The sequence below is a fragment of the Corvus cornix genome, chromosome 1, assembly GCF_000738735.6.
Source record: "Corvus cornix cornix isolate S_Up_H32 chromosome 1, ASM73873v5, whole genome shotgun sequence".
Classification (NCBI taxonomy): Eukaryota; Metazoa; Chordata; class Aves; order Passeriformes; family Corvidae; genus Corvus; species Corvus cornix.
In genome coordinates, this window is record NC_046332.1 from 22266398 (window position 1) to 22293265 (window position 26868).

Sequence of the window (26868 nt, forward strand, 5' to 3'; positions counted from 1 at the left end):
TTGTGAGGAAGGAGGGATGACAACATGGAGTTTTAATTGCAGGGCCTTTCAGTGCTGTACCATTTGCAGAGGTAGACACATATCTAAGAGGGGCACAGAGCAGTAGTTAAGGAACAGGGCTTGAAGCATCTCCAGCTAGCTTTAGCATAACAGCACTAGGAGCAATGAATAGTTACGACTTCATGGTGACTGCCCACATGCAAAAGGCCAGCTCTCTCACAGAGTTCTCACAGAAGTGAGCCATACAGGCATTAACAGTAAATCAAAGCATACAGAAAAAGGTTAGATGCTCAGAGGGAAGCAGCATGACTCACTTCAGCTCACAGAGACAGCCTGGACCCCAGACAACAGCAATGCCTTCTCAAAAGTGGAAGATGCAGCACCCACGATCAGCCCCTGCATTCATTCCACAGGAGGCATGGGCCAGTATCAGGATGGGGCAAGTGCCATGCACAGAGGACACTAGGAAACACGATCCCTTGCTTGGCTAAGCAAGCAGGAAAATCAGTGTCAATTTTGAGAACAAGGCTGCTTGGATCCAAGTGCTGTTCAGCAGAAGCCTGTTCTCATTCTGAACCCAGCAAACAGCCCCTTAAGGCAGGCCAGCTCTTCTCTCCACTCAATGCTACATTTGCACAAAGACGCCAAGATGCAGAGTCAGAGCCCAGGAAGCTTCCTGAGCTTTAGGCTGTGAGATGCAAGTGCTGGCCAACAGTTTGTCACAGCAAGCACTCAGCTACAGTAAGGTGCCCCGGGGCTTTTACACATGCTGTTGTCTGTGGGTCAAGCAGCTCTGCCTCCCTGTTACAAAAACAGGAAGCCAGGGACTAACCCTTGCACTCACCAGCACACCCTAAGCCGGGTGGGGAGGCTGCCCTGAACCAGTTTTTGCCTTTAGAAAAACATCCACCTAAGACCATGTGGGGGCATCCTCTTATAATCCATCTTTATTTGTAAAAATCCACATATAAAATCTTCGGTTTCCTTTTACAAAAACATAAAGGCACATAAAACTACTCAAACTCTCATCCCCCTGGACTGATGGTCGGACATTCCCCCCACCCCAACCTCCCCCTTGCTTTTTCCTCCAGTCCATTTTTCTTCATGTTTCCTTTAGTTTCAGCTCACTCCTGCCCAGGCACAGTTCTGCTCTTGCAAAGATAAAGTATGCACACAGGGGAGATGGCGGAGAGGTGGCATGGGCTGTGCGTGGAATGTTTTACAGGTACTTTTTAGTAGTAGGTCTCTCTTTCCACCCAGCCTAAACGAAAAAGAGGGAGAAAGCAGAGTTAGTCTCAAGGTAGACCAAGTATGAGGTCATGGGAGTTCCTTCTAGGTTCTTGAAAACTTGCACTGTAGCACCTGAGGTAATAAGTGACCTGTCACAATGGGAAAATCTTGCCAAATTGATGTTCTGCAGCTTTAGGACCTCTTCCAGCTTTCTAGAACTATCCAAGCATTAATCAGTCTTTTCCATCTACTTCAGCGCATCGGTACTTTTATATAATGGGGGGATAGAAGAATGCAGGGAACTCAGGAAACCCTTAGCTTGAACTAACTGCACAATTAATGTTGAGGAAGGGGAAAACACAGCAAAATACACCCCTGAATAGTGCTTGGGGGTCCCCAAGCTTTGCTGGGGCTTCTGGAGAGCTCAGCAGCATGAAGAGGTGGGGAAGGAAACACACAGAAGAGCAGCAGATTCTTACCACCAGGGTTGCGTCTGATAATGAGCTTTCTGACTTCATCATACACGAATATCAGGAGGGAATATGGGAAAGCACAGAACCACCAGGTCGGCCTGTTTGGGAGAAGAGACAGTGAGAACACAGGCTGTGGAGATGCTCTTTGCCTGGCACAGCTCTGACTTGATGGCACACTCAAGTGCAAGAAGGCTGGCATCACCCAGTTTGCCAGCGGCTGGGGTTCAGTCAAGAATTCTCCAAGCCAAGAATTACTACCAGGTTTTCTGCTGCAATAGATTAGTCCACTTTCAGATAGGAATTCCAACAAAAGGTGTGTCATAGCACCTTTGCTCATCTCTGTACCACCACCTCCCCACATACCAATCAAGCAGTATTTCCTCTAAGTACACATAACCTTTGTGCCCAGAGCCCTGCTCAATGGAACTGTATTGTTTCCCTCATGATTTACATGTGCTAACATCCAGCTGCTGCAGGCACTGGGCAGAGGCCAGCTTCCTTGTTAGGAAATGCTCACACTTCAGCAGCACCCAACTCCAGGCAACACTTGGAATGGAATGCAAGATGTACCAGAATATTTCTTTCCCATGAAGATTTCATGACACAAACTTTGAACAGTCCTCTGGCTTAAGGCTAAACCCTGCCATGAAATGTTGCAATGCTATTGAGCAACACAAGATGTTGGCACCTTCCCAACCCTTAGGAAAGTTACTGTGCATCAACTGGTCATCTGCATCTACGTAGCAGCTTTTAAAAGCCTTTACTAGTTGTTCTGTTCCCATGGAATGCAGGAAAAAGGCACAAGACGTCATCAGCAGCTCTTTCGTACCCAAGAGTCATCCAGCCTACGATTTAGAGCAATACAACTGGCTTTCTTTGGAGGTGCAGTACCCTACCCATAAAACTTCTCCATGCAAATAAGTGCAAGAGGCTGCTGCACTAGAGCACGCTGGTACTGAAGTTGTATCACTGATTTTTAGTGAGGCACTGAACGGCAGGCATCCCATAAACATTCCACACACAGTGAAGGAAACCCTGGTATGCCACAGGACAGCAAAGGATCACTAACACCCTCTAGCCTGAACTCTTAAGACTAGGTTTGATGCTCCACTAGATCACTACTACTTTTATCCATCTCCCCACCCAAGCACTATCGTTCTGAGGTACAATCTGTTACACAAAAAGCATGATCATGCTTACTTCAGAGGATACATCCTCAGAGCAACATCCATCCCAGGGCAGTAGGACAGGAAGGCAGCCAGCGCAGTCTCCTCAAAGAGACCAAATATTAAGATCTTGTTCCTAGAAGAGACAGGAAAGAAATCAGGGACAAAGTACATTCAGAGATGACATCCTAAAAAACACCTAGGTGCCACATGGGAGTGAATGGAAACAGACATTCCAGTCTAGCCCAGAAGTTCATCAGGTGGGGACTACCAGGACATCCAAGACAACAGCAGAGTTGCCATGATGGTCTTTTATGTCTCTTCAAAGAGACATGATCAGGTCAACCTGCAACTGCTTTCATCACAAATTCAGGAGGTGGCTGGGGTTCATGCCATGAGATCTCTGACAGTCCAGCACACAGCCTTGATCTCTTGATCTTACCTGTCAAGTGTCCTTTGAGGTGGGCTAGCTCCCACAGACAATGCCAACAGAAGCCCCCACTTCTTAGTCTCAGCCTGACAACTGCAAGTCTACAAGCAAGTACTACAGGGAAGAGAGCACCCAGTCTTCTTTCATCCACTACCATGGCAGTCCAGTCAAGACTTATGCCAAAACACCCAGACACTGCTGGGATGAAGGACTAAAATGGTGTGTGCTGGAGAACACACAGAGTCCAGTTCTAAGTCCTCCATAGACAGCCTGACTTACTTCATCCCCTGCTGGAAGACTGAGTTTCTTCGGGTCTTACAAATGATCAAGTCTGCCCACTGCACAACCACGATGCTGACAAAGAAGGCTGTATGGCAAGTGAACTCCACTATTTTCCTCTGTTCGTAGGTCTAGGAAGCAGACAAAGCAGAGAGCATTTGTTCAGACATGCTGCCTTTGCTCTCTGGTGCTCACAGCAAGTTCAGCAGGTGTTAATATTTTGGCTGGCAGCCTCTGAGCTTACCCATTGCTGCCCATAGCTGTCTTCCACATCGTTAATCCATCTGTCATCCCACTGAACTCTGATCCCTAGCAAGCCAGAAGGCCAGAAGCCATTCTCCGCCATGATTACAAAATAGGTGAAGAAGCCTCCAAGGGCCTGGATCATACCTAAACAGGTAAGAAAGGGTGACAAAACTGATGAGGATGCTGTGCAGAGCAATTACAACAGAGAACAACAGCTTGCAGGAAACCCCAACCACCTTAAAAATTACTCCTTGTGAGGCTCAGTGTTACAAGAAGCACCCAAGTAGAAATAGTTCACACTGACATCAAACTCAGCTGCAACCCTTTTGCTGAGCAGCTTCTGCCCCTGACCTTGTACAGAGTTACTTCTGTTCTGCGCTGTACTCTGATGGCACCACACTCAAGGACACAAGATAAAACTCCCTTTGCATTCTCATTAAGCCTTGCCCACCCCCAACCCTTGCAAAATACAGTCAAGAAGGTTCCCAAGGTCTGCTGCAATTAAGCATGAGCTTCCATCCTGTGAACTGGGCACATCTCTGTAGCTGCCTTTAATCAAGGCTCCTAATGCTGTGTGTTTAGGGATATGCTGGAGAGAATCCTTTACTTCTAATTAAACTAACAATGGGATCTATGTTCTTGCTGAACAAGTCTGAACCAGAGGAGAGCTGGTTGTCAGCCAGTTCCTTTACAGCACTGTGCAATTAAACAAAATTACTGTGAAAGCGATTCAATGGATCAAGCTGCACAAGCCACTGCAATAAGCCATGGGGGAAGAATCAAGGCAAGTTCTTTACAGCCTGAGGTTCTGGTTTACACACCCCAAACCTCAGCCCTACCAAAATAAGCAGAGCAGCCACTGACTCAAGATTGTGTACAATCCTGGCTACCACCAAGTTCAAACAGATGCCAGAGAAAACGGAGCAGCTTACCAATCTGCCCATAGGCCATGCTGATCAGCCGTTCATTCACCAGCTTGTCTGTTTTGGGATTTCTGGGCTGCCTCTTCATGATGTCACTCTCTGCTTGCTCATATGCCAGGGAGATAGCAGGGACCTTTGAGGATGGCACGACTGCTGTTAGAACAGTTTCAATTCTCCACTGTATAGATCCTTCCCTGTCCCATGTATTCAGTGCAAGAAACAGCACTCTCCAAAAGCTCTAGCTGTAATATTCCAAAACGGCCTTACCCCCTTCCCATCCCCAGTTTGTCCCTGCACAGAGCTGAAAAATCCTCAGACTCAAGAGCCATGAGATGGATGTGAATAAAAGGAGTATCAGATGATCGCTTATTTTAAATCAGAACTATAGAAAACTGTATTTAAGCATTTTCCATCCATCTGTCCTTTCTTTAGGGTACCTAAGAACACCCACATCTTTTCTTTAGACAAAAAAAAACCCATATTCACCATGTCAGTGCCCAGGTCAATGCAGAGGATGGTGACTGTTCCCAGGGGAAGGGGTATGTTTGCAATGATGAAGATCAGGAACGGCGTGATTTCAGGAATGTTACTGGTCAAGGTGTAGGCAATAGACTTCTTCAGGTTATCAAAGATCAGACGCCCTGGGGCAGGGAAGAGAGAACAGGGTAACTCTCACTTAGCAGCAGAAGGCAGCCAAGCAGCTCACAGGCAGCCTCAGTGCTAACACCAAACAGCAAAATGCTAGTGCAGCAAAAGGAAGGGTGAGTGAGACCGTGCTCCATGCACAGGAACACCTACAGAGAGTAACACTTTCGGTCACAGCAATCAGGGCTCACTGCATACAGCAGTAGGACACTAAGCCTTGGTTTCTGGACATCAAGAGCCCCTGGAGGGACCCTCTGTCATGCTCCTGTTTGAGAGCTACTTCTCCATCGGGGGGGAAAATGTCTCATACTCAGCTGGCAAAGATGACTGTAAGGTCACGTGTTAGGCAAAAGCACAAAGTAGCTTTTGTTACTCAGCTGCTTCTTACTGTCACCCACCCCAAAGGATCATGCTGAACCCATGGAAAGGAATAAAACTCCGAAGAGAGAAGGAAAGTGCTGCTCTCCTCGAAAACTCTTATCTCAGAAGCAAGCTCAAAGAAGAGCCTTTCAGATGCCTCTCTGTCAGAGGGGATGCTGAAGCATGTTACTTTACCGCCACTGCACCCAAGTCATAAACTCACCTTCTTCAACCCCAGTGACAATGGAGGCAAAGTTGTCATCCAGCAGAATCATGTCAGCTGCCTGCTTGGAGACATCTGAACCAGCAATACCCATAGCAACACCAATGTCAGCCTTCTTCAGGGCTGGGGAATCATTCACGCCATCACCTGTGACTGCTACAATGGCACCCTAGTACAAAGAGGAACAGCAAGACTGAAATCATCATGTAAAATGTTTTGGGCAGAAAAGCTTTCTCCTATCTTTCAGATGAAGCACAAGAAACTATTTCACTTTGCTGTAAAGAGAACTCAGTTCCTCCTTGCCCTCCTCTCACCCTTTCCCTGTTCTGATGAGGCTCATCAAGAGAACCATGCTGCTCTCTCCAAAAGAAACACTGGACAACACATGAAAATGTTGAATCCTCCTCTCCCAGGCACATCCAGAGCATTTAGGAATTAAGCATACTAATGAACATTCTAGGATCAGAAGAAAGCCTCTGTACAAACTGAAGATGTTTTCCTGCCAGACCCTTATATTTATGTATTGTAGAGCAGCCTGACAGCTGAAGGCTGCTGACAGACAGATTTAATCTGGCCCTTTTACAGGGGGGCACTGAGGAGGCTTAGCCCTACCACTGCAACAGCAGAACTGGTTGGTAGTTTACATATACATATTAGATTTCTCTAATATGACATCCTGATTCTCCCTCTCTTTACCTGTCGCTGACAGCCTTCCACAATGATAAGCTTCTGCTGAGGAGATGTCCTGGCAAACACAATTTCTGTATGGTGAAGCAGGATGTCATCCAACTGCTCGCTAGTCATGTCCTTCAAATCTGAGCCATGAACCACACAAGCTTTGGCATCCCTGCAAACAAGAGACAGTGTTTTACTTCACAAGAAGTTTTTCATTAGCTGTGCTTGCCCCATAAAACTATGGCTCTTCAGTGCTCTTGGGAAAAGACCAACTTCTGCTATGACTAAATACTAATCCAAGCAGCCTCAGCAGAAAGGTTTCATGCTCAAAATTTAAGCGGTAGATGGGGAACACCAAGAAAAGGACAACAAGACAGAACCAAGCAACAGACAAAAAACCTCATGAGCAGATTAATTCTTTCCACAGCTTTCTAAAGTGCATCAAGGCAAAGCCTAGTTGTTTCCACAAATCTTGGCCTCTCTGCAAAAAAGGAACCCCATGCTCAGGTAGTTAACATCCAGCATTTCAAGAAATGCTGCTGTCTTCTGCGGGCAGTGCTTTTTGCAATAGACTGATGACACATGGTTCTTCACAGAGAGTATTCACACCATGCCAGTTCCAACTAATTTACACCCTTTGGCCACAAAAGCATGCAGTGTTATATTTAGACTGGTTTGGTACCCTACATGCTGCAGCAAAATACCATCTCTCCAGCCCAGCATACCATCCCTTATAGGTCTAGGAGACAATCCATGCAGCTCTTGACATCACCCAGAAATTCCTTCCCCATCCTTAGAGCCAGCTGCTGACCTGCTCAGTCATACAGCCAGCCAACCCCAGCCTGCATTGCTGGGTTTTGAAGTTACCATCAAAATTAAAAAAAAAAAAAAATCCCAACCAAAAAAAAACCCCAAGCAATTCCATTTCACAGGGTGTCTCTATTCACAGTTCATAAGCTGCATGGCTGTCCTCCAGCCCAAACACAGGCTGGGTCAAGCTAAGCAATGCAGACAGCCCAGCCATTCTGCAAACAGGCTGCTTATGCCAAGGCACATTTTCTGAGGATGCCTCAGTCCCAGCTAGGCTATGAAGGCCAGCATTAACCCTTAAGAGGGAAGAGCTCCATTTTTACATTTATCCTGCGTGTAGCTATGCACTAGTGTGTCAACTCCTCTACCCAGCATAAGTCCTGCTCCCTTTGCTCTCCCTACAATCTTACCCTTAACTGCTTCCCACACACGAGACATGCACATTTAAGACAATCTTGTGCATTCTTCACATAACTCATGATACACATTGAAGAGCCACAATACACTGAGCTAAGCAAATGCCAAGCTTTTCAAGTCCGGGGGGAGATGCTGAGGGATTATCCAAGGCAAGGAGAGAGGCAAATGCTTAATTCTTTGAACAGCTCCGGCTTTCCCCCGCAGTCATTACCTAGGGTTGACCTGGCTGACAGGAATGTTGAGCCGAGCAGCAATATCTTCTACTGTTTCATTGCCCTCGGAGATGATGCCCACACCCTTGGCAATGGCCTTGGCTGTGATCGGATGGTCTCCAGTAACCATGATAACCTGAAATGCAAACAGACTGCCGTGAAAGCCTTGCCTGTACTGCAGAGCAGCACTGCCCAGAAGGCAGGGTCCCTTACACTCAGAAGGCCACGTGTCTTTTGTTCTACTCGTGAGCCCTGGCACAGAGCAAGTCTGAGGTACAGGCAGTAACCCAATACCAGTATGCAAGGGATTGAGGTGGATGGAAGACAAAAAATTGTTCATCTTGAGCCAATGGAGCCAGTTCCATTTCCAGCCTGTGCTTCCCTCTGATCTTAGTACTGTGGCACATGCAGAACACGCCCTGAGCCAAATCGCATGCTATGGGACACCATGGTCTCAACACCTGCCAGTGCCCTAGCAGTTTGGAGTTTCACTCATTTTTCAGTTCATTAACATACAACCATTTGTATTTAACTTAGAAATTAAGCCTGAAGCAGTAGTAGTTAAATCTTGAACAATTACTTCAGCCACTCACATTACAGCAATACAGGAACTCAGGGAAGCCCTTTATTTCCACAGGTATGAAGTGAGGCAATTTTCAACCCAGGAATAAACTACCTTGATCCCAGCACTTCTGCATTTCCCAACAGCATCTGGCACAGCAGCACGAGGTGGATCAATCATAGACATCAGTCCTACAAAGCAGAGTTTGTCTACAGGGAAGTTCAGGTCATCTGTATCAAACTGGAAGCCGTCTGGGAACTGATCATCAGGCAGAGCCAAGTGGCAGAATCCTGTAACACAATCAAACCCACATTTACTCTCTTCCTACATATCAGGAGGCAGAGAGAGTGAACACTTATTGCTTCTGCAAACAGCTACACAAGAGTAACAGGGCAGCTTAGTCAGAGGTTTAAGCAGGGCTGTTGAGACAGGAGTCACGCTCCTATTCTGATAGCCACCAGCTGTTGCTAGGTGCCCAGACACAGCCTGGTTCTTGTGCAGTGGGACAAACCTAATACCATGTGGTCCCATGGAAGGTCCCAAATGCCTCGCTGCATTTTAATCCACATGACTCTGCTGCTGGGCAAGACAAGAGCCTGCAGGCTGCCTTTGAGATTAAAGGCAGGACCGTTCCTACATGAATTGCTGAAGTGACCTTAACACTATATGGTTACACTGCAGGAACAGAGTGACCCTTCACTTAATCTGCGAGGACTGCACACGAACATGAAGGACAAATCTTTTCCAATGTAATAAGGCTGTTTTTCCTTACCTAACACTCTCTCCCCGAGGCCTCCCAATTCAAGGTAGGCATTCTGAAAAGCATCTTTCATTTCCTCATCCAGTGGTTGCTCTTTGCCATGAATAAGAATGGTGCTGCAGCGATCCAAGATCCTCTCTGGAGCTCCCTTCATCACCAGCAAGTAACGGGATTCTGATGGATTTGCGTTTTTGTGGATAGACAGCTAAGGGTGGAAGAAATGAATTTGTTCTATGAACATGTACTGTGAAGGACACAAATAATCAACACCAATGTTTTGCAACTATGGCAGCTCAGGGCCATTTGTGATATTCTGCTCCAGTTTTCATTTACCCACACTTTAAAGAGGTTTACAGACTAAGAAATCTGTGCATTCTTTAACATTACCATATAACTGCAGGTGTTGTAATGACGTTTTTTGTATCCAAGTGCCACCTCTTAAGGCCACTTCCCAGTAGTTCATTCCTATTCCCAGATTTGAGTTACTCCACGCTCTGTGCACTACTGCTACACAGCTTGAGAGCATGTCTGATCCTCTGTTAGCAGCTGACACCTTGCTGTTAGTGCAGCTCCAGAGGCTCTTACACAGTGTAACTATGGTCTGTTAACTTAGATTTATAGAGCAGTCTTCAAACAAGTAAGGCTAGACAAGATTTGGGTGCCAGAACAAGCTTTGAGGCACACTGTGTGTAAGTTTACACCAGTGCTTCACACAGCAGCGCTCCTTCAAGAGGACACGTGCTTACCTGGTACTTGTTGGTGGAGTTAAATGGTATTTCCACCACTTTGGGATACCTTTCTCTCATCTCCTTGACAGAACCACAGCACAATTCAATGCATTTCAGAAGTGCAGACTCAGAGGCATCTCCTGCCACTGCTCGCTGAGGAAAAGACACAACTATCAAAACATACACCCACAGAAGACTGGATATTTAAAATAAATTATAGAAGTGAATTCATCACAGCCCAGTCCCATCTTCCACATAACTTCATATGAAAGCAAAGAATAAATAATTCTATTATCTAGTACTGACAAATACTCCATTTCAGAATGACAGGCCTCCCATCTTGAGAGAGCAGCAGTCCTTTCGTGACAAAGTCAAGAAGCCCTTTTGAAGGGTTAGGGAAAGTCACATAACCAGGTACAGTCAGACCTAGTGAGGCTGGAGGGTCAGCTTTGAGAAGAACTGCTGTAAGCTGCTTGCCATGAAGAACAGCTAATGTGAAACGAAGACTGACGACACGCACACAGAAACACTTCCATGTGCTCTCCCACTCCAATGTAAGATCAGTTTATCAAGCCTCTGGGAGAGATTTGATCTGCCCTTCCTTCCCCATAAAGTTAGCACTGGTAGAGATGGGAGATGGGGATTCTCAGCCCAGGAGATCTGTGTGTGCTCAATGTCCTGGTGGAGTTTCCTTTGCTGCAATTGAAACCAAGTATTTCCTGCCCTCTGGTCTCTTTGTCCATGAAAAATTTTTTTTTTTTCATTTCTATTCTATTTTTTGGTATCTAAAGACTTCTCAAAACTCCCCTCTCCCATGTCTTCCTTGACCAGGAAGAACTCCAGCTCTTTAACTTCAGGTCAGGTTTTGCAGACCTAAGATACAGTCAGAGGAGTGCTGGGGAAAAATAGCTTGTTCCATCATCTCTACTACCACTGCATCAGAACACCCTTGGGAATAAGTTTACTAAGCAACATGACTAATACTTGACAGATTATAAGCACTGTACAGTTAATTTCAGCCCTGGCTGGGTCACAGTTCAGAAGCAGGAATGTGAACTGGTGCTGTGCCAGCATTTGCACCAGCACTGAACCAGTGAAAGCTTCAGGAGACTCACCAGTGAGAGCAGACTGTCTCTAGCCAGTCTCCCACAGCCCCTGCCCCCCCAGCTCTTGTGTCTACCTCTCCCAGCACCAGGTGTTTGTAGCTTTGAAGTGTACAAATGCCTGAGATAGCAATTCCTGGAACAGCCAGATACTGGGAAATGCCTAGGAAAGCTTTCTGGTCTTTCCTAGCCCTGTCTGAACTATCTGGCCTCCCAAATTGAGTGTAGATGCCAGGATGGCAGGGATTCTGCTGTAGGAAAAACATCTTCCCAACCCCCTCTCCCCTGCCCACAGCACACCTCCTCTAAGAGTGCTAGACTGCAGAAAAGATTAAGAGTGGCAGATAACTCTACTTTGCAGGTTCCTGTGACCCACAGGATGCAATCTCACTACCATTATGGGAGGATGGTGGTAAGGAACAAGACCAACAATTTTTTGGGAACTCACCTTAAGAATTGGTACATTTTCCTGGCCAGCCTGAAACACAGCACGGTTACAGAGACCTGCAATTCTGGACAAAGCAGTCCAAGTGGCTGAGCTCTTGTCAAAGGAAGCACCTGAAAGCAGAGGAAGGATGTCAGAAAATCACCCATCAAGAAAGTCACATAAGCTCAAAATCCCACAGGCTTAAGAGCAAGAAGCCTTTATCTCAGAAACAGGAAACACTCAGAACATCACTACATCTCTTTTATCCCTCCTCCCTTCCCAGATACTCGATGAGCAGCTGATTATTTAAGACCAGAAGGTGGAACAGAAGCAGTGCAAGAGAACACCTCAGCTTTCAAGATTCCAGTAACAGCTGTATCCAGCAGCAGCAGAGGACACACTGACAAAACCAAGGAATTCTGGACAGATAACATTCATTCAGAGGGCTTGAGTAAGAGATGCTGGGCTCCACCTCCAGGTTGTCTCACTTCATCCATCAACCCAGGAACTGGATGAAACAGCCCCCAAAGGAACAATGCTTAAAGATAGATACTCTCTTGTGCCAGCTCTTAAGTTGGCTTTAAGGCAGATCAATTGAAGAGAGAGTTAACTGATAACCTAACATACTTTCCATGAAGTGAAATCTTATAGGTTTATTTCCCCTGCAGCCAAGCCAACCATTGCCAGGCCAAGGGCTTCCAAAAAAATCTATTTATAGCTCATTACTTTGCACTAGTGTTAAGTAAAGTGGCTTTTTTAAACAGTGCATACAAGCACAATGTTTTGGAGTGGCTCAGGGCAGGGTGCAGCAGCACCAGTGTAAAAATGTTTATGCTAATAATGTGTTGTGAGCAGAGCATTTCACGAGGTAGATGACAGCTAGGAAACCCCTGAGTTTGGTTGTATTGAACAGTTTTGGAGAGATAATAATCTCTCCCAACTGCACGGCACACTGGGATTTCAGGTTCTCACCAACTAGGAGAAACTTCCTGCTAAAGTCTTACATTCATAGCTGGCACTATGCAAACACAACCTGGATGTCCCAGGAAAACCCCCGTCCAAAGTCAACCATCTAGTTCCACATGGGAACTTTCCATCTATGTCCAGCCTCAAGTAATTATTATCAGGGCCAAGACTTCTGCTGTCCCTACTTTCAACAGATTTAAGATCGAGCAATTTCATCAAGATACATTCTAGCAAAGATAATCAGGCACCTTGCAAATATTTCTATATACAGGACAAACATATAGGGCTGAACATTCAAGAGGCTCAAATTCCAATGGAGTAATTCTGTGCAAAAGGCAGGCTATACAGAGTTAAAGGATTAAACAGAACCAGGGTACAGTGCAAAGCTTTCTATGTGTCACTTCTGTTTTTTGTGCTCATTCTAGGTTGTATGTTAGAAGTCCCAGCACTGTGAACTTCACTTGGACTGGAGAGCTACTAACACAGATTCTTGGAAGTACCAGTGTCCAAGAAGCCTCAGAAAAAGCCATTTTTTAATGAAATGCCTCAAGCACAGAGAAGTGATCTTACCACTCTGGTTCTCTGTAGTATCGGCCTCGTGAATCTGATTGTCAAACCACATGTGGGCCACTGTCATGCGATTCTGTGTCAGAGTGCCTGTTTTGTCAGAACAGATGGTGGATGTGGAACCCAGGGTCTCCACGGCCTCCAGGTTCTTCACCAAGCAGTTCTTACGAGCCATACGCTTGGCTGTTAGTGTCAGACATACCTGGGGACAAGAAAGGTGACAGGTTAGATGCACTTGTGCAGTAATAACACTGCTGCCCAACTCCATATGCACATGGAATGATAACCAGCTTTCCATGCCCTGCAGTGACTCCCTAACTCCTTGCTCACCCTCCCAGTGCAAAACAAACACCACCACTTTGGCCCAGGTGCTAGGTTTAAATGACATCTTCATTACAGAACCTCCAGAAAAGGACTGTCAAGGCTTCAGCCTCCTGCTTCTCAGAGCATTAGGAAGTAAATAACATGCCCCAGACTAACATTTCAGTCAAAGCTGCCACCTCCTAATCATAGGAGTTCTCAAAATAGGTGAAGGCAGGCCACATAAGAGATGGCCCAAATTAGCTCTGGTGATAGGGCTTGCAACTTGCTGCTGTAGAAAGTGACCAGCTCCAGCTCACTTTCTTGATAGAGGTTCTTATCTGGTTCCAGTTCCCAACCGTTCACTCCCTGGCTTGGTTGCCACTCTGCTTCCTAAGGGCTACATGGAAGCATTTTGTCCTGTCCACCACCACTCTCCATACACCTAAGCACACCTACATACTCTCACCACATCTTCAGGAAACCAAACTTATAAAAACCCCTGACAGATCCCAGATCAAAAGCTGGGGCTAGAGTGAAGCTTGCTAGATGCTCTGCCAGCCCTTAAGGGTTGGAAGGGCTGGTGCACATGTGGATGTAGAAACCCTGATGGTTGTAGCAGGAAAGCCTCTTCTTGCCACAGAAAAAGCCAAGACTGGAACTCCTAGTCTTGCTCACTCCAGCTGTATGATGCCAAGCCTCTGTGCAGGTCTAACTTAGGGACTCATCTTTATTAGATAAATAGCTGCAGAAATTGACATTGATTCAGGCAAGTAGTTAAAATACACTGAATTTATAAAGCCCAGCCCTACACACTCATCTTCCACTACTTTAGTGTTCACCTGTGTGAATGCACACTGAGCACAAAGCACTCCACTTCCTTAAGGACCACATATGTAGCAAATTCAATCTTTTTTCCAGCTTCACTCACCGTAACCGTTGCAAGCAGCCCTTCAGGGACATTGGCAACAATGATCCCGATGAGGAAGATAACAGCCTCCAGCCATGTGTACTCAAGGATGAGGGAAAGGATGAAGAAGGAAACACCCAGGAACACAGCCACTCCAGTGATGAGGTGGATAAAGTGCTCAATCTCCACGGCAATTGGAGTTTTCCCCCCTTCCAGTCCAGAAGCCAAGCTGGCAATACGGCCCATCACAGTGCGATCCCCGGTGCTAATTACAATGCCACGGGCAGTGCCTGGAAGAGAGATGGGTTTTAGAAAACAAAAGGAGCCACAGCTTAATATCCTGTTAATATCCTTAATATCCTGAAGAGATGTTCTGGGTGGACTTCAGCACAAAGGCTGTCCATCCCCATACTCGGAGCTGCAACAGAAGTCCTGCCAGAGATATCTGATGTTCCTGCTTTCTGCAGCAGCTGTAGTATTCCATACAGCTCTTCTTCATGGTTCACATTATGTTATCTGCACTTTAACACTTTTTACTTGTAACAAAGCAGGCAGGCTAGAAGACACACCACATAGCTGCTCCTCTAGAAGACGCAAGAACAAAAAACCCAGTAGTGCTGTGGAGTCTTTGCCCATTCTACAGTACTGCTGTTGGAATGGGCAAAGACTTTGATGGGAACTTCCACCCTGTTCCTGCATGGTAGAAGTAGGCCATGGTGTATTCACACTGCTTATCCATACAGCTCAACATCATTGTTCAGACGGCAAGGAAGTAGGAGACACACACACCTTCCACACAGTTGGTGGAAAAGAAGGCAATGTTCCTGGTCTCCAGTGGGTTCTCGTGGGAGAAGTCTGGAGACCTGGTCTGAGGCTCTGATTCACCAGTAAGTGAGGAGTTATCCACCTACACGAAAGAGAGTACTTTGTCATACACGAGCAGACAGATGCTTAGTAGGTACTTCCCCCACCCTTCTCCTCCACTCCAGCCCCCATTCACAGCATAGAAGACAAATTCATCCTCCTTCAGAATGAAGTTTCCAGACAGCCTGTCATTACTGTACCTTGCAACCATGTGCTGATATGATCCGAAGGTCAGCTGGAATTCTGTCTCCTCCTTTCACCTCCACTAGATCTCCAACTACAACACCTTCAGCATTTATGCTCATCTTCTCACCATTTCTGACTACAAGTGCTTGCTGAAAGACAGTGAAGAAACAATCTATGTCAAAAGCAACTCTTAAGAAAGGACTCAAAAGATCTGAGAATCTTAAAATAGTTATACTATGATTCTACAAGGTTTCTACTTGTACTAAGATGTTTATAGCTGATAAACATGTTATATAAGAAAAGTAAGTATTTTTCGTTTTCTTGACATTAAAGCTCCTTGTTCCCAAGGTGACTGTATGATAGTTAGGTATGATCCAGACCATCCATGAAGGAATGCAAACTTTAGTGCTTATCACACCAGTTTCTGAACTCTCCAGACTATTGAGAGAGTGTCCTATGATTGTTAATAAGCTGGTGGAACCCACAGGTTTCCAGGAACTACCTTGGCCTATTAGCATAGTTACTTGGAGCAGTCTCACAGATCCCTCAAAATTAAGAGCCAGTAACCCACATTAACAGCCAGGCCCTTGCAACTGGAGATGATGTTTGAAACCATTAATACCTTTGAACAAGCTATGGCTTGCCAGACCTCAAGGAAGTTATTTATTCCATACCTGAGGCACCAAGTTCTTGAAGGACTCCATGATCTTGGAGCTTTTTGCTTCTTGGTAATAAGAGAAACAGCCAGTAATGATAACCACAGCTGCCAACACAATACCCAGGTACAGCTACAAAGAGCAGAGAAAGTGAGTCAGAGGACAATCTGCCTGAAAGGCTTCCAATTTTTGCCTAGCAAAAAATTGCCTGGCATTTAAGTGCCCCATTACAAGCATGAAGGCACTTGCAGTCTCTGTACATTTTGTACACAAAGGCTGTCCACAAGCTAGTGCTGTTAACACAACACTAAGGAAGTTGGCTGTTCATTTCATTATGTGGAAGCACTCCAAAACATGTTAAGCTCACACACTGAATTTCCCGTGCTTATGGGAAAAGCTTCTGGACTGAATGCTTAAAGGAAGTTAATCTGCTTTGAGCCCAACAGGCTGCTTGGCCTGCCTTTGAGGTAAAGCAGACATTTTTACTCACGTTATCATTGTTGGGCTCCTCTCCCATCAAACTCTGTATGCCGTAAGCCAGAAAACACAGAATAGCACCAATCCACAGCAGGAGCGAGAATCCTCCAAAAAGCTGCCGACAGAACTTTACCCATTCCGGAGTGGTGGGTGGGGGCGTGAGGGCATTTGGGCCATCGCGAGCCAGGATCTCAGCTGCACGTGCAGGAGTCAAACCCTACAAGAGAGGTTCCTTTTTTAGGCATTGAGGCAAGACCAGCTGCAGGGTAGGTCTGAATTTGATCAAGTTCTACCACAGCAACAAGGAGCTGCCAACAGGTAATGGAGATGTCCACAGCTGCCAAGGTTCCACAACACGAGTGCAGGATGTGAGAGCTGAATGCCAGAACAGGAGCTACAGGATGCTGAACGCTACTTGAGGAGCCTGCAGGCCATGGGCTTATGAACACTGAAGAAGGGCAGGACAAGACAGCTACTGCCACACACTTTGAGCTCTGAGGAACAGCACAGTGCCATCCACCCTTATCAAATTATGGAACAAGTGAAAGCTGGAGGCCATAAAGGTGATGACATGTTGGAACAACCTTACATCCAGGAAGTTCAGCTTTCAGAAGCCGAGGTCTTGGGACACAAAAAGGCAAATCTCTGTGCTGTTATAGAGTAAAGGGCAGACTTGATTCTACATGCAATCATGCAAGAAATGCATTAAGCAAAGCAAACAGAAGCAAAAGTGTAAAACCACTGCAGTACTTCTGCACTGGACTCAGAGGTAGCCTAGGACATCGGCACACCTCTTACTGCAGAAAGGCAAAATTGTAACTGCTACTAGCCATCATTAAGTCTCTGGGCATGTGCTAGCTCACTAGACTACATTTGCAACATAACAAACATTTGTCTTCATTACGTATTCCTCGGGAGAAAAAATAAAACCAAGAAATCAACCTTGAACAATTCAGAGGCAGATAACAGTGACTTTGTTAGAAGCAAAGTCACTAAAGTATTGCAGTCAAGTTGTACAGTGGGAGGATAAGGAGAAGTGTTTGTGAATTCAGTGGTTCTCCCAAAGCCTGGGAAACTTAACTGGAGGAGGGGAGATAAAACACAAAAAGAAAAAAACAACAACAACAAAATAAAAAAACCCCAACCAAAAAAAAACCCCAAAAAAACAAAACACCCCCAAACCAGACCACCCAGATCTCCCTTTGTGAAATGCTCTGAGCAGAGACTGTTTCTTTTCAGATCAGGGCAAGCAGGGAGGGAATACAATGCCTACCTACCCGACTCAAGTCTGTTCCATATTTACGATGAAGTTCATCAAGACTCAGCTTGTGGTCATCCTGAAAGACAAGAAATAGTTGGAAGATAAAAGAATCTGAGAAAAGAGCTCAGCAGTTCCACTCCCCACCCCAGGTTTCCTATCTGCAACAGTTGGTGAGGTAGCAGGATTCCAGTTCATCCTCTATGTGGAGAGGTCTCAAACTCATTCTGGAATTCAGCAGTCTCATCTTTTGCATTCTTGTGACTATTTGAGTACATGACAGCTTTTTTGAAAAACTCTGACTTTATCTCAGTGCAGTCTTTACACCCCCAGAAGATTATGTGAAACCACCATGGGTGATTTTTTTTGGGAGGTTGAGAGAGGATGGAAAGAAAAGGAATTGGGAAGGAAGGTAGGAATGTACAGAAGATTAAACCTGTAATTTCACACATTTTAAAGCAGTGCTGCTAGATTAAGCACTACTTTGGGGGAAGTGTTTCTTCCCCCAGAGGCTTCTTTTCATAGCCAGGCTATTTTTCAGCTGGTTCAAGTTGGTTCAGAGCAGTGCCTCACTTGAGAGGTTGTACTGGAGGAGCAGGTGCTTTAAGTACACATCACTACTGAACGCATAATCTAATCTTTAAGAAATCTTTAGAATCCACTCTTCCTAACAGAGGAGTCAAAAACGTGAAAGCCCAGTCTCAAACCCACAGAACAGAAACAAAATCTGCATCACCTTCAAGGACAGCAGATCTAAGCCAGATGATGTTCACAGACAGATATATAGCATCATCCAGCTTTCACAGATGGGGATGGGAGACACTCCCCACAGCCTCAAACATGATTAGAAGGAATAATACTGAGGTCAGTCTGAGCAGAGGCCAGCAGTAAATGGAGCTGTACAGCCTCAACTCCTCAGCTGGAATGAAAACAGCAGTTCCACTCACATGGCAGCACAATAAAGGCTGTAATGCTGCTATGCAGAGAGTGCTTGCCTGGCTGAGGAAATCCATCTATACTGTGCTAGGGGTAATGCAGGCAAGCACAGACTTAGGCTCTGTGTCAAGTGCCTTGTGAGAAGTGATGCTGCCAGGCTCCACTGCATGCTCATCTTAATGCTGAAACACTTACAGCATGTCTGGCTTGGGGACAGAGGGGAGGAGAAGGGAGATCATTGCCTTCGGTCACATCATGCTGTCAGCACACCAGCTCGTTTCTCTTTTAGTCAAATTAGGCACAGGGCCTTGGGCATAGCAAACATTCTTAAAGCTGCTCTTTCTGTGCCCTACACTCTTACCATCGTAACTTCCTTTTTAAGCTCATCCATGTCCCTCTCCTTCTTCCCCTTCTTCTTTCCGCCATGCTCTGATGTAGCAGTGGGCTCATACTTGTCTCTTCCAGCCTGCAAGGGACGACACAGCAGAATTAGAAAAATCTTACAGTCAAATTCCACAGCAGCAGACATGAACTATACACACAAGACTGCCAGGCAGACAAAATTATTACAGTTTTTGAAGTTGTCTACCTAAACTTTAGTAAAGCCTTTGACAGTGTTTCCTACAGCATCCTCTTGGAGAAACAGGCTGCTTGTGGCTTGGACAGATGCACTGTGTGCTGGGTAAAACACACAGCTGGAGGGCTGGACCAAGAAAGTGGTGGTAAATAGTTACATGCAGCTGGCATCTGGCCACCAGTGGGGTTCTCTAGGCCTAAGTATTGGGGCCAGTCCTGTTTAATATCTTTATCAATGATCTGGACAAGAAGATTGAGTGCACCCTCAGTCAGTTTGCAGATAATACTAAGGCAGGCAGGAATGTTGATCTGCTGGAGGGCAAGAAGGCTTGGCAGAGGGATCTGGACAGGCTGGATTGATGGGCTGAGACCAACAATACAAGGTTCAATAAGGCAAAGTGCTGGGTCGTGCCTTTGGGTCACAACAACCCCAGGCAGGGGGCAGAGGGGCTGGAAAGCTGCCCAGCAGAAAAGGACCTGGGGGTGCTGGTCAACAGTGGCTGCACATGAGCCAGAGTGTATCCAGGTGGCCAAGAAGGCCAATGGCACCTGACCTGTGTCAGAAATAACGTGCTCAGCAGGACCACAGCAGTGACTGTCCCCCTGTATTCAGCACTGGTGAGGCCACATCTCAAGTCCCATGACAAGTTCTGGGCCTCTCACTACAAAAAGGACATTGAGGTGCTGAGGCAGCTGAGGGTGTTTAGCCTGGAGAAAAGGATGCTCAGGGGAGACCTTTTGGTTCTCTGCAACTCCCTGGAAGGAGGCTGTAGCCAGGTGGAGGTTGGTTTATTCTCCCAAGAAGCAACAGGCCAAGAGGAAATTGCCTCCGCTTGTGCCAGTGGAGGTTTAGATTGGCTATTAGGAAAATTTTCTTCATGGAAAGGGCTGCCAAGCCCTGGAACAGGATGCCCAGGAAACTGATTGAGTCATCATCCCCAGCAATATTTAAAAGATGTGTAGATGTGGCACTTGGAGAGATGGTTTAGTGGTGGACTTGGCAGTGCTGGGTTAACAGTTGGACTCAATTATTCTAATGGTCTTTTCTAACCTACATGATTCTATGAAAGTTATGCCACCTCAATACATAATAAAAATGAGCTAGTGAAGGGAGAAGTCTGCTCAGTATCATCCCCAATACACAGATTAGAGCCAGACATTGTGCAAGTCTGGCTAGGAGGAAAGCAAGCCACACACTATTCAGGCAGTCTTGACGTGTGAGCCCCAGCTCAAGCTGAAAAAGTGATGAAGAGCAGAAGAAACCAATTCCTGAGAGCAAACGTATGTTCCCTTCAAGGCATTAACTCCTCCTCCCCCCTCCCAGTCTTCCACATCCTCTGGTGAGGAGGAGCAGCCTATCAACTAAAGATAAATAAGAGGTGGTACCTCTGGCTGGTCAATTCTGGGGGCTAAGTTCCAACACTTTCATTCTCAGTTCGGCACACTAGCTGGCTGGTTTACACAACAGAAATCTGCTTTCAATTTATGGCAGTTTGAGCAGCAAGAATGGTATACAAAGCAGCAGTACACTTTTGCAGATTCAATCTGTGCTTAGTCCTGCTTACACTTCACAGAGCAGATGATTTGCTTAAAGCCTCTTTATTCAGTAGGATTTTTATTCACTTTTATTATGGTTAATTCTACATGAAATCGTGCAAAGACTTAGATCTTGTCATAATGGGGCAAACAAGCATCTAAGGACAAACAAATCATGACTTAGTGCACATGAACATCACTTAAAAGACAACCTTCTGTTCCCTTCTGTGTAGGGCCTATTACATCCCTGCAGCCTGCCAAGTTTTATGTGCTGAGATTTCCACCTAGTAAGATCCCTGAGAAGAACTTTAAGATAAAACAGCACTTCATGGCACCAGTCAAATCTTTAACAAGATTAAGAAAAGGTTTCAAAGGCATTGCCTTGCTTGATCTTTGCACGAACACCTCAAACCACGAACTGGATTCCTGAGTGATCTGGACACAGCAACTATTGCTTGGATCCAAGACCTGTCCTGATGAGCAGCTACCACAGGAAATTTTTATTATCTATTTCAAGAGAAGTAGAAACCAAAACCAGAAGTGAAACTGCATGAAAAAGAAGAAAGATCATGACTTTTCTGAAACAACCTGTCAGTCACATCTAGACAAGGGTTTTTACTGTTCTGAGAAAGCTGTGTGCAACACTCTGCAGCCATAGTCACACACTTCACATGCACAGAAGTCTCCCCTTGCCCTGTTCAGCAAATGCAAGCTTCACATGCTGCTACGAAGCTGTGCAATGGAAACAGTTTTTAACAAGTGGAGCAGAGCCCAGCTATTTGCCTCCACTGATCCAGGAAAAGGCTAGAGAACTACAGACTGTCAGCATTCCTGACATTCTCTTCCCTGCACCTAAACTCCCATTTCCCTTCTTAAAAAAGTGAAAGCCACAGTACTTAAACAAGCACAGTCCATGCATTCCAGCATCACAGGAATCTGCCACAGGGCAATTCATAAAGAGCCACCATGAAGCATCTCTCTCCTTCAGTCTCCGAAGAAAACAACTTTGACTTCTGCTAGAGCTATGGCAGACAAGTCCAAACACAGCCCTGCACAAAACACATGCTTCTTCATTACTGCTTGAGATGAAAAATGATTTCCAACGAAGGTCAAGGTGCCTTGCTTGACTAGCACTCCATCTCATTCAGCTGCACCCCTTCTCCCCAAGAAAAGCTTGGCAAGCTCTTGCAGGTGATCTTAAAAACCTCCTGGATCTTTGAAACTTGTGAGAAGTAGAGTTACTCAGCTTATTGGAGGTAGTGAATAATCCAGCAATATAGGAGTGCTTAAGCTTTTACAGCTGCAGTTGAAACAATCTACAAGTGGGCAAACATGAAAAGGCTCATGGCCCTTGTTCAAGCATGATTTGCTTTAAAAAAAAAAAAAACAAACAAAACCCAAAAAACCCAGCAATCAGCTGCAGTCAGAACAAAGAGTTGATAGAGTTACTTGCTTCTTTAAGCATCCACATATTTGGGTCTTAATGGAGTCCATCTTAAAGAGGAGCTCAGCAATTCCTCAGCTCAAAAAAAAAAAAAAAAAAAAAAAGCACAATACTTTCCCTTCTGTTGCTTTATTACTACATCCCACCCTTACTGAAAAGGTAAGTCAGGAGAATCAGTTTCAGCTCTTGTTACAGGATCATTTCACGCAGAGTCTGAACTTCCTGCTCCATCATTCAAATCTGAACTTGACACACACATCAGAGTCTAAGTCCTGCCCCTGTTCTGTGCCTCCAGGGCCATTGCCTCCCTTCCTGCAAGATGAGCCCAATCTATTCAACAAAGGCTCATGCTGACTGGGCTGCCAGGGGAAGAGGTTTTCATCCCACCTCGGCGCTGTAGGATTTCCCTGCACTCCCCTCCTTTTCCTGCTGTACAAAGAGAAGAAGGCCTATGGTACTCCAGATCCACATCTTATCAGGATTTAATCACATGGCCTGAACACAAAGGAAGGTCTGTCTCATCAGAAATGTCACCCCTGTTCCTCGACTTAGCCCAAGAACTGACTCATCAAAACTGCCTCAAAAAAAACAACGCAGCTTCTTTTTTTTTCCATGCAAGATTTATTTTTTTTCCACTGGCTTAAGCACAACATTTCTACACACGAGTGTAAGAAGTTTTAGACATCCCCCAGAAAATCCTATTGTCTTTCAGATACAGCTGATGATTTTCCGCTCTGGACTAATTGAGCCATTCATGGCTGATGTTCTCAACACAAGCCATGATTGACCAGGAAACAGGAGGGGTACAAATCAGCAGACAAGCTCAGAAGTACCCTGTTCTATGATCACCTAATCCAACAAGAAATGTCAAGTAAGAGCCAAAATAAATTATGCAGTCTCTGGAGGCCTGGTCTGTTTTGCTGCTTATGTCATTACAATCAATTGTGCAGAGAAAACAGAAAAGTTACTGTCCTGCTGCCTTATGAGACAGTAAATATATTAACCACATGAGTCATAAAACTACACTCCACCTATTGGACTGGAAACTCTGTTCCATGACCCTATGTAATCCTAGCAAAAGATGGAATTGCTTCTTTGGATCCTTCTTACTCCATCCCAAGAGCTGTGTTCAATCCCCTATCTTGAACCAAAAATTTAAGCTGCATCAACTGATCAGACTCTCAGCATCTAGGATAGTACAAGGCAGTTTTTACTCAACAGCTAGTAATTGCTAATTGTGCACAGACTGCTGCTCCCCAAATTATGGAAGGACAAGCTCTTCTCCCATGGTAAGAGATGTAAACCTAATCAGGTTTTTAATCATCAGGATAAAACCAGGACCACCCACACACCTTAAGCCCTCTCTGGGTATTAGGACAAACATCTCTACTGCTCGTGGAGTTGTGTGAAGACCCAAGAGCAGAGCGGGCTTTCCAAATGTCATCACTGCACAGCTGAGCAGCCCATGCTGGGTTTTTCTGGTGCTGTGCCAACTACAAAGAGTCACTTTCCTCACTTCTTTACCTGCAAGAGTCACCATAACTCCAGACATCTCTAGTAGTTGACAAACGCATCAAGATGAGTGGACTGGACCCAGTTCTCCCCTGGATGAGCTGGTGAAGGGCTACCCCTTGGAAAGGCCTGGTTGAAGCATGAGCTGCAGTTTTCAGCAGGTCAGGATCGGTGTGGGTTGTACAGCCCACCTCACCTGCCACAGAACCCTGTTCCTGTTACCCCGCTTTTGCAGAAATGTGCATTGACTACGCCCAGGGTTTTCTTTGGCTAAAGGACTATCCCCTAGCCATAGTAATAAAAAAGCGAATGTCATAAAATAGTTGTAGTAATAAAGGAGTAAAAAGGATGGGGGAGGGGGAAAGTAATATATTAAGATTTTTTTAATTGCACCAGATAAGGATTGCTTTGATTTGCGTGATTTCCCCTCAGCTGGTTCCATTATGCAGTAAACCTTCCTAATTTCTGACAGGGAAAAAAACCCTTAACTGGGGTTCAGGGAAATCCAAGCAAACCAAGAGGTGTTTCTGCTCCACACACGGGTGCTTGATCACAGCATCCAGCTTCAAAAAGCCTTCACTACTGTTTCCAACAGCCTTCATATACACTTTCCTTTAGTTAGAAGATAGGATCTGAATTAAGGACTTCTCCTCCTCATGGGCTCTAAGGCGGAGCTGACCTCCAGATGTGACCCAAAGCACACATCACCGACTCTGTGCTTTGCCTGTGGAGCAAGGGAGATGGAGTGAAACTTGCTGTCTACAAACAGCTTCCACTCAGCTCTGAACAGGAATGAAATCCAGAGTGCTTTCCTCCACTACACAACCCCCCTTGGATAATCTGCTTTTTGGGCTGCATAGCCAGGCAGCTGATGGCCCTCCCTTTGCCCTGTTACCATTTAAAGTAAAACAGACACTCTGCTCAGCTTCTCCTCACAGCCACAGAGAGAAGAAACTTGTTTTCTCACACTTAGGCTCTTTCTTTCTCTTCCATCCCATGCTCCCATGGGAAAGAAGTTTCCTTTTTGGGCACCCTAACTCAGGGCAGGCACATGCAGTTGCATCCAGACTCTCTCCCTCACATTCCCGTTTTTCAGGGGGTCCCTAATTATAGGCATGCATTCCCACTGCTAAACTAGCAAATCTTGTGACTTGCTACCAGAAAGCCTGAGGCAGCCGTATTATCCCTGCTGAATTATCCCTTGTGGCGGCGCTTCAGTTTCAGGCTAATTGCTTTCTTATCCATGCAACCTACGAAATCTGAAATGGAGCAAGACAGCCTTCTACGTTAGAAAGAGTTTGTACCTCCTATTAGTCCCACCAAGGCAGGCTAAGCCCCCCAGGCGTTTTGCACTGCAGTCCTACACACACACACACACCACTCAGTCTGCTCGGATGTCTTCAACAAGATTCAGAATACTGCCCACACCTGCCAAGTATCCCCTCAGTGTTTTGTCTCCTGGATGAGCTTTTACTGTCCACATGCTTGTTGCCTACTGAACTTAAATGCAACAGGCTGGGCTGCCAAGCATCAGAAGAACTGCATTAGGAAAAGAAAGAAACCCCAGACACAGAAAAACGCTGAAAGCCCACCCCACACACTCCTCAACCCCCTTTTCCAAGTAACTGTCCATTCAGCCATGTTCTTGCAGCTCTCCTACTACTCATGCAGTTATGTCAACATTGCTGCTGTTGTACTGAACTGATGAGGACAATACAAAGTCAAGTCAATGTTTGAACAGTGCTTGGGAAGCACAGAACACCTGTTGGCAGGAAACACGCTACCACTGCTGTAGTCTCATGGCCCTGCACGGTCACCCTCTCCTCAGGAAGCAGTGAAATCTGGGAATTTTAAAGGAATGTGTCTAACCCAAAAGTAAACACAAATCTACACACCTCCGACTACACAAGATACACAGGGAAGTATTCGAACGGAAAAAACAAACACCCAAGCAACAAAACCCAGAAACCAGTCTCTAGTTTTTTGACATAAAATGAAATCAGAGCAAGCCAAGAGTAGTTTCTGCTCCACACACGGGTGCTCGAGCACAACATCCAACAGCCTTCACACAAACTTTTCTTTAAGTTAAAAGATACGATCTGAATTAAGGACTTCTCCTCCCTCTAGCCCTATAACGGGTTATAAGGTAGAAACAACGCTGACACAGGGCAGAAACCAGTACATAGCCACAGAGAATTTATCCCCCCAATGAACAGGAAACCCTCAGGGGCATCCGCCTCCCTCCTGCCACCATCTCGTATCACAGGCAAATTAGCCCTAATAACGCTGACGGCTCCCCTTCTCCCGGCCCCCCCATGCCGGGCCCTCGTGTCTCAAGGAAAGTCTAAAGTACTCTCAGGAGCCCGGGGAGCAGCCGCGCTCCCTCCCCAGCTCCGCAAGGCCACCAGATAACAGCAGCCCCGGGGGCTGCAGGCAGGCGGGAGGCCCCCAGCCGGGGGGACACGGCCTCAAGGAGGAGCCGGGGGCTTTGGGACGCCGGCTCCTTGCCCCAGGCTCCGCCACGCCCTCGGCCCGGCTCTTCCTTCCCGCGGGCGGCAGCGGCCGCCCTCGCACGTTGCTGGGGCCGGCGGCACCGGCACCGCTCAACAACGGCCGCGGCCGCCCTCGCACCGGACCCGACGTGGCCGCCCCAGCCCGGCACAGACAAAGCGCAGCCTCGGCGAAGGCAAAGGGGCACCGGCCACGGTCCGGCTCCTTGAATTTCCCACTTCCCGTCCCGGCCCGGCCCCGCCGCTCACCCCCTTGCCCATGGTGCCGGGCGACTGCGTGCGGGTCAAGTGGCGGGGGGCGAGAAGCGGGGCTCAGCGGCGCCACGTGTCCCGGCCGGCGCAGGTGCGGAACAATAGCAGCACCCCGGCCGGCGCTCGCCTTCCTCTTCTTTCTCCTCCGGGGCTTCTCGCCTTCGCCTCGCCCCCCTCTGCCCCCGCCCGGGTCGTTCCTCTCCGATGCCGCAACCGCGCGCAGCTCCGGCAGCCGCCGCGCTCCCGCCG

At 46.5% G+C, this 26868-nt stretch overlaps 1 protein-coding gene across 1 annotated transcript; it reads right to left on the bottom strand.

Annotated features, from left to right (window-relative positions):
* ATP1A1 (ATPase Na+/K+ transporting subunit alpha 1) lies at window positions 1–26868 on the bottom strand. Its single transcript, XM_039558639.1, has 23 exons — window positions 26617–26868; window positions 19151–19255; window positions 17873–17932; window positions 16609–16812; window positions 16137–16250; window positions 15477–15611; window positions 15202–15319; window positions 14434–14702; window positions 13206–13404; window positions 11691–11800; window positions 10158–10292; window positions 9424–9616; window positions 8766–8941; window positions 8089–8225; window positions 6672–6822; window positions 5976–6144; window positions 5234–5388; window positions 4757–4880; window positions 3823–3968; window positions 3579–3709; window positions 2904–3005; window positions 1710–1801; window positions 1–1261 (listed from the first exon to the last, which is right to left on the bottom strand). Exons 1-23 carry the CDS (start codon window positions 26626–26628, stop codon window positions 1233–1235), a joined length of 3066 nt encoding a protein of 1021 aa, XP_039414573.1. The 5' UTR covers window positions 26629–26868; the 3' UTR covers window positions 1–1232.

Bases quoted from the DNA above. Each gene is read 5' to 3' on its own strand.
- ATP1A1 (XM_039558639.1), bottom strand. The intron at 16,251-16,608 runs GTGAGTAAAAAT...TGCTCTTTGTAG, and splicing joins AGGAGCCCAACAATGATAAC to CTGTACCTGGGTATTGTGTT. The intron at 15,320-15,476 runs GTACAGTAATGA...TCTTTCGTGTAG, and splicing joins TATCAGCACATGGTTGCAAG to GTGGATAACTCCTCACTTAC.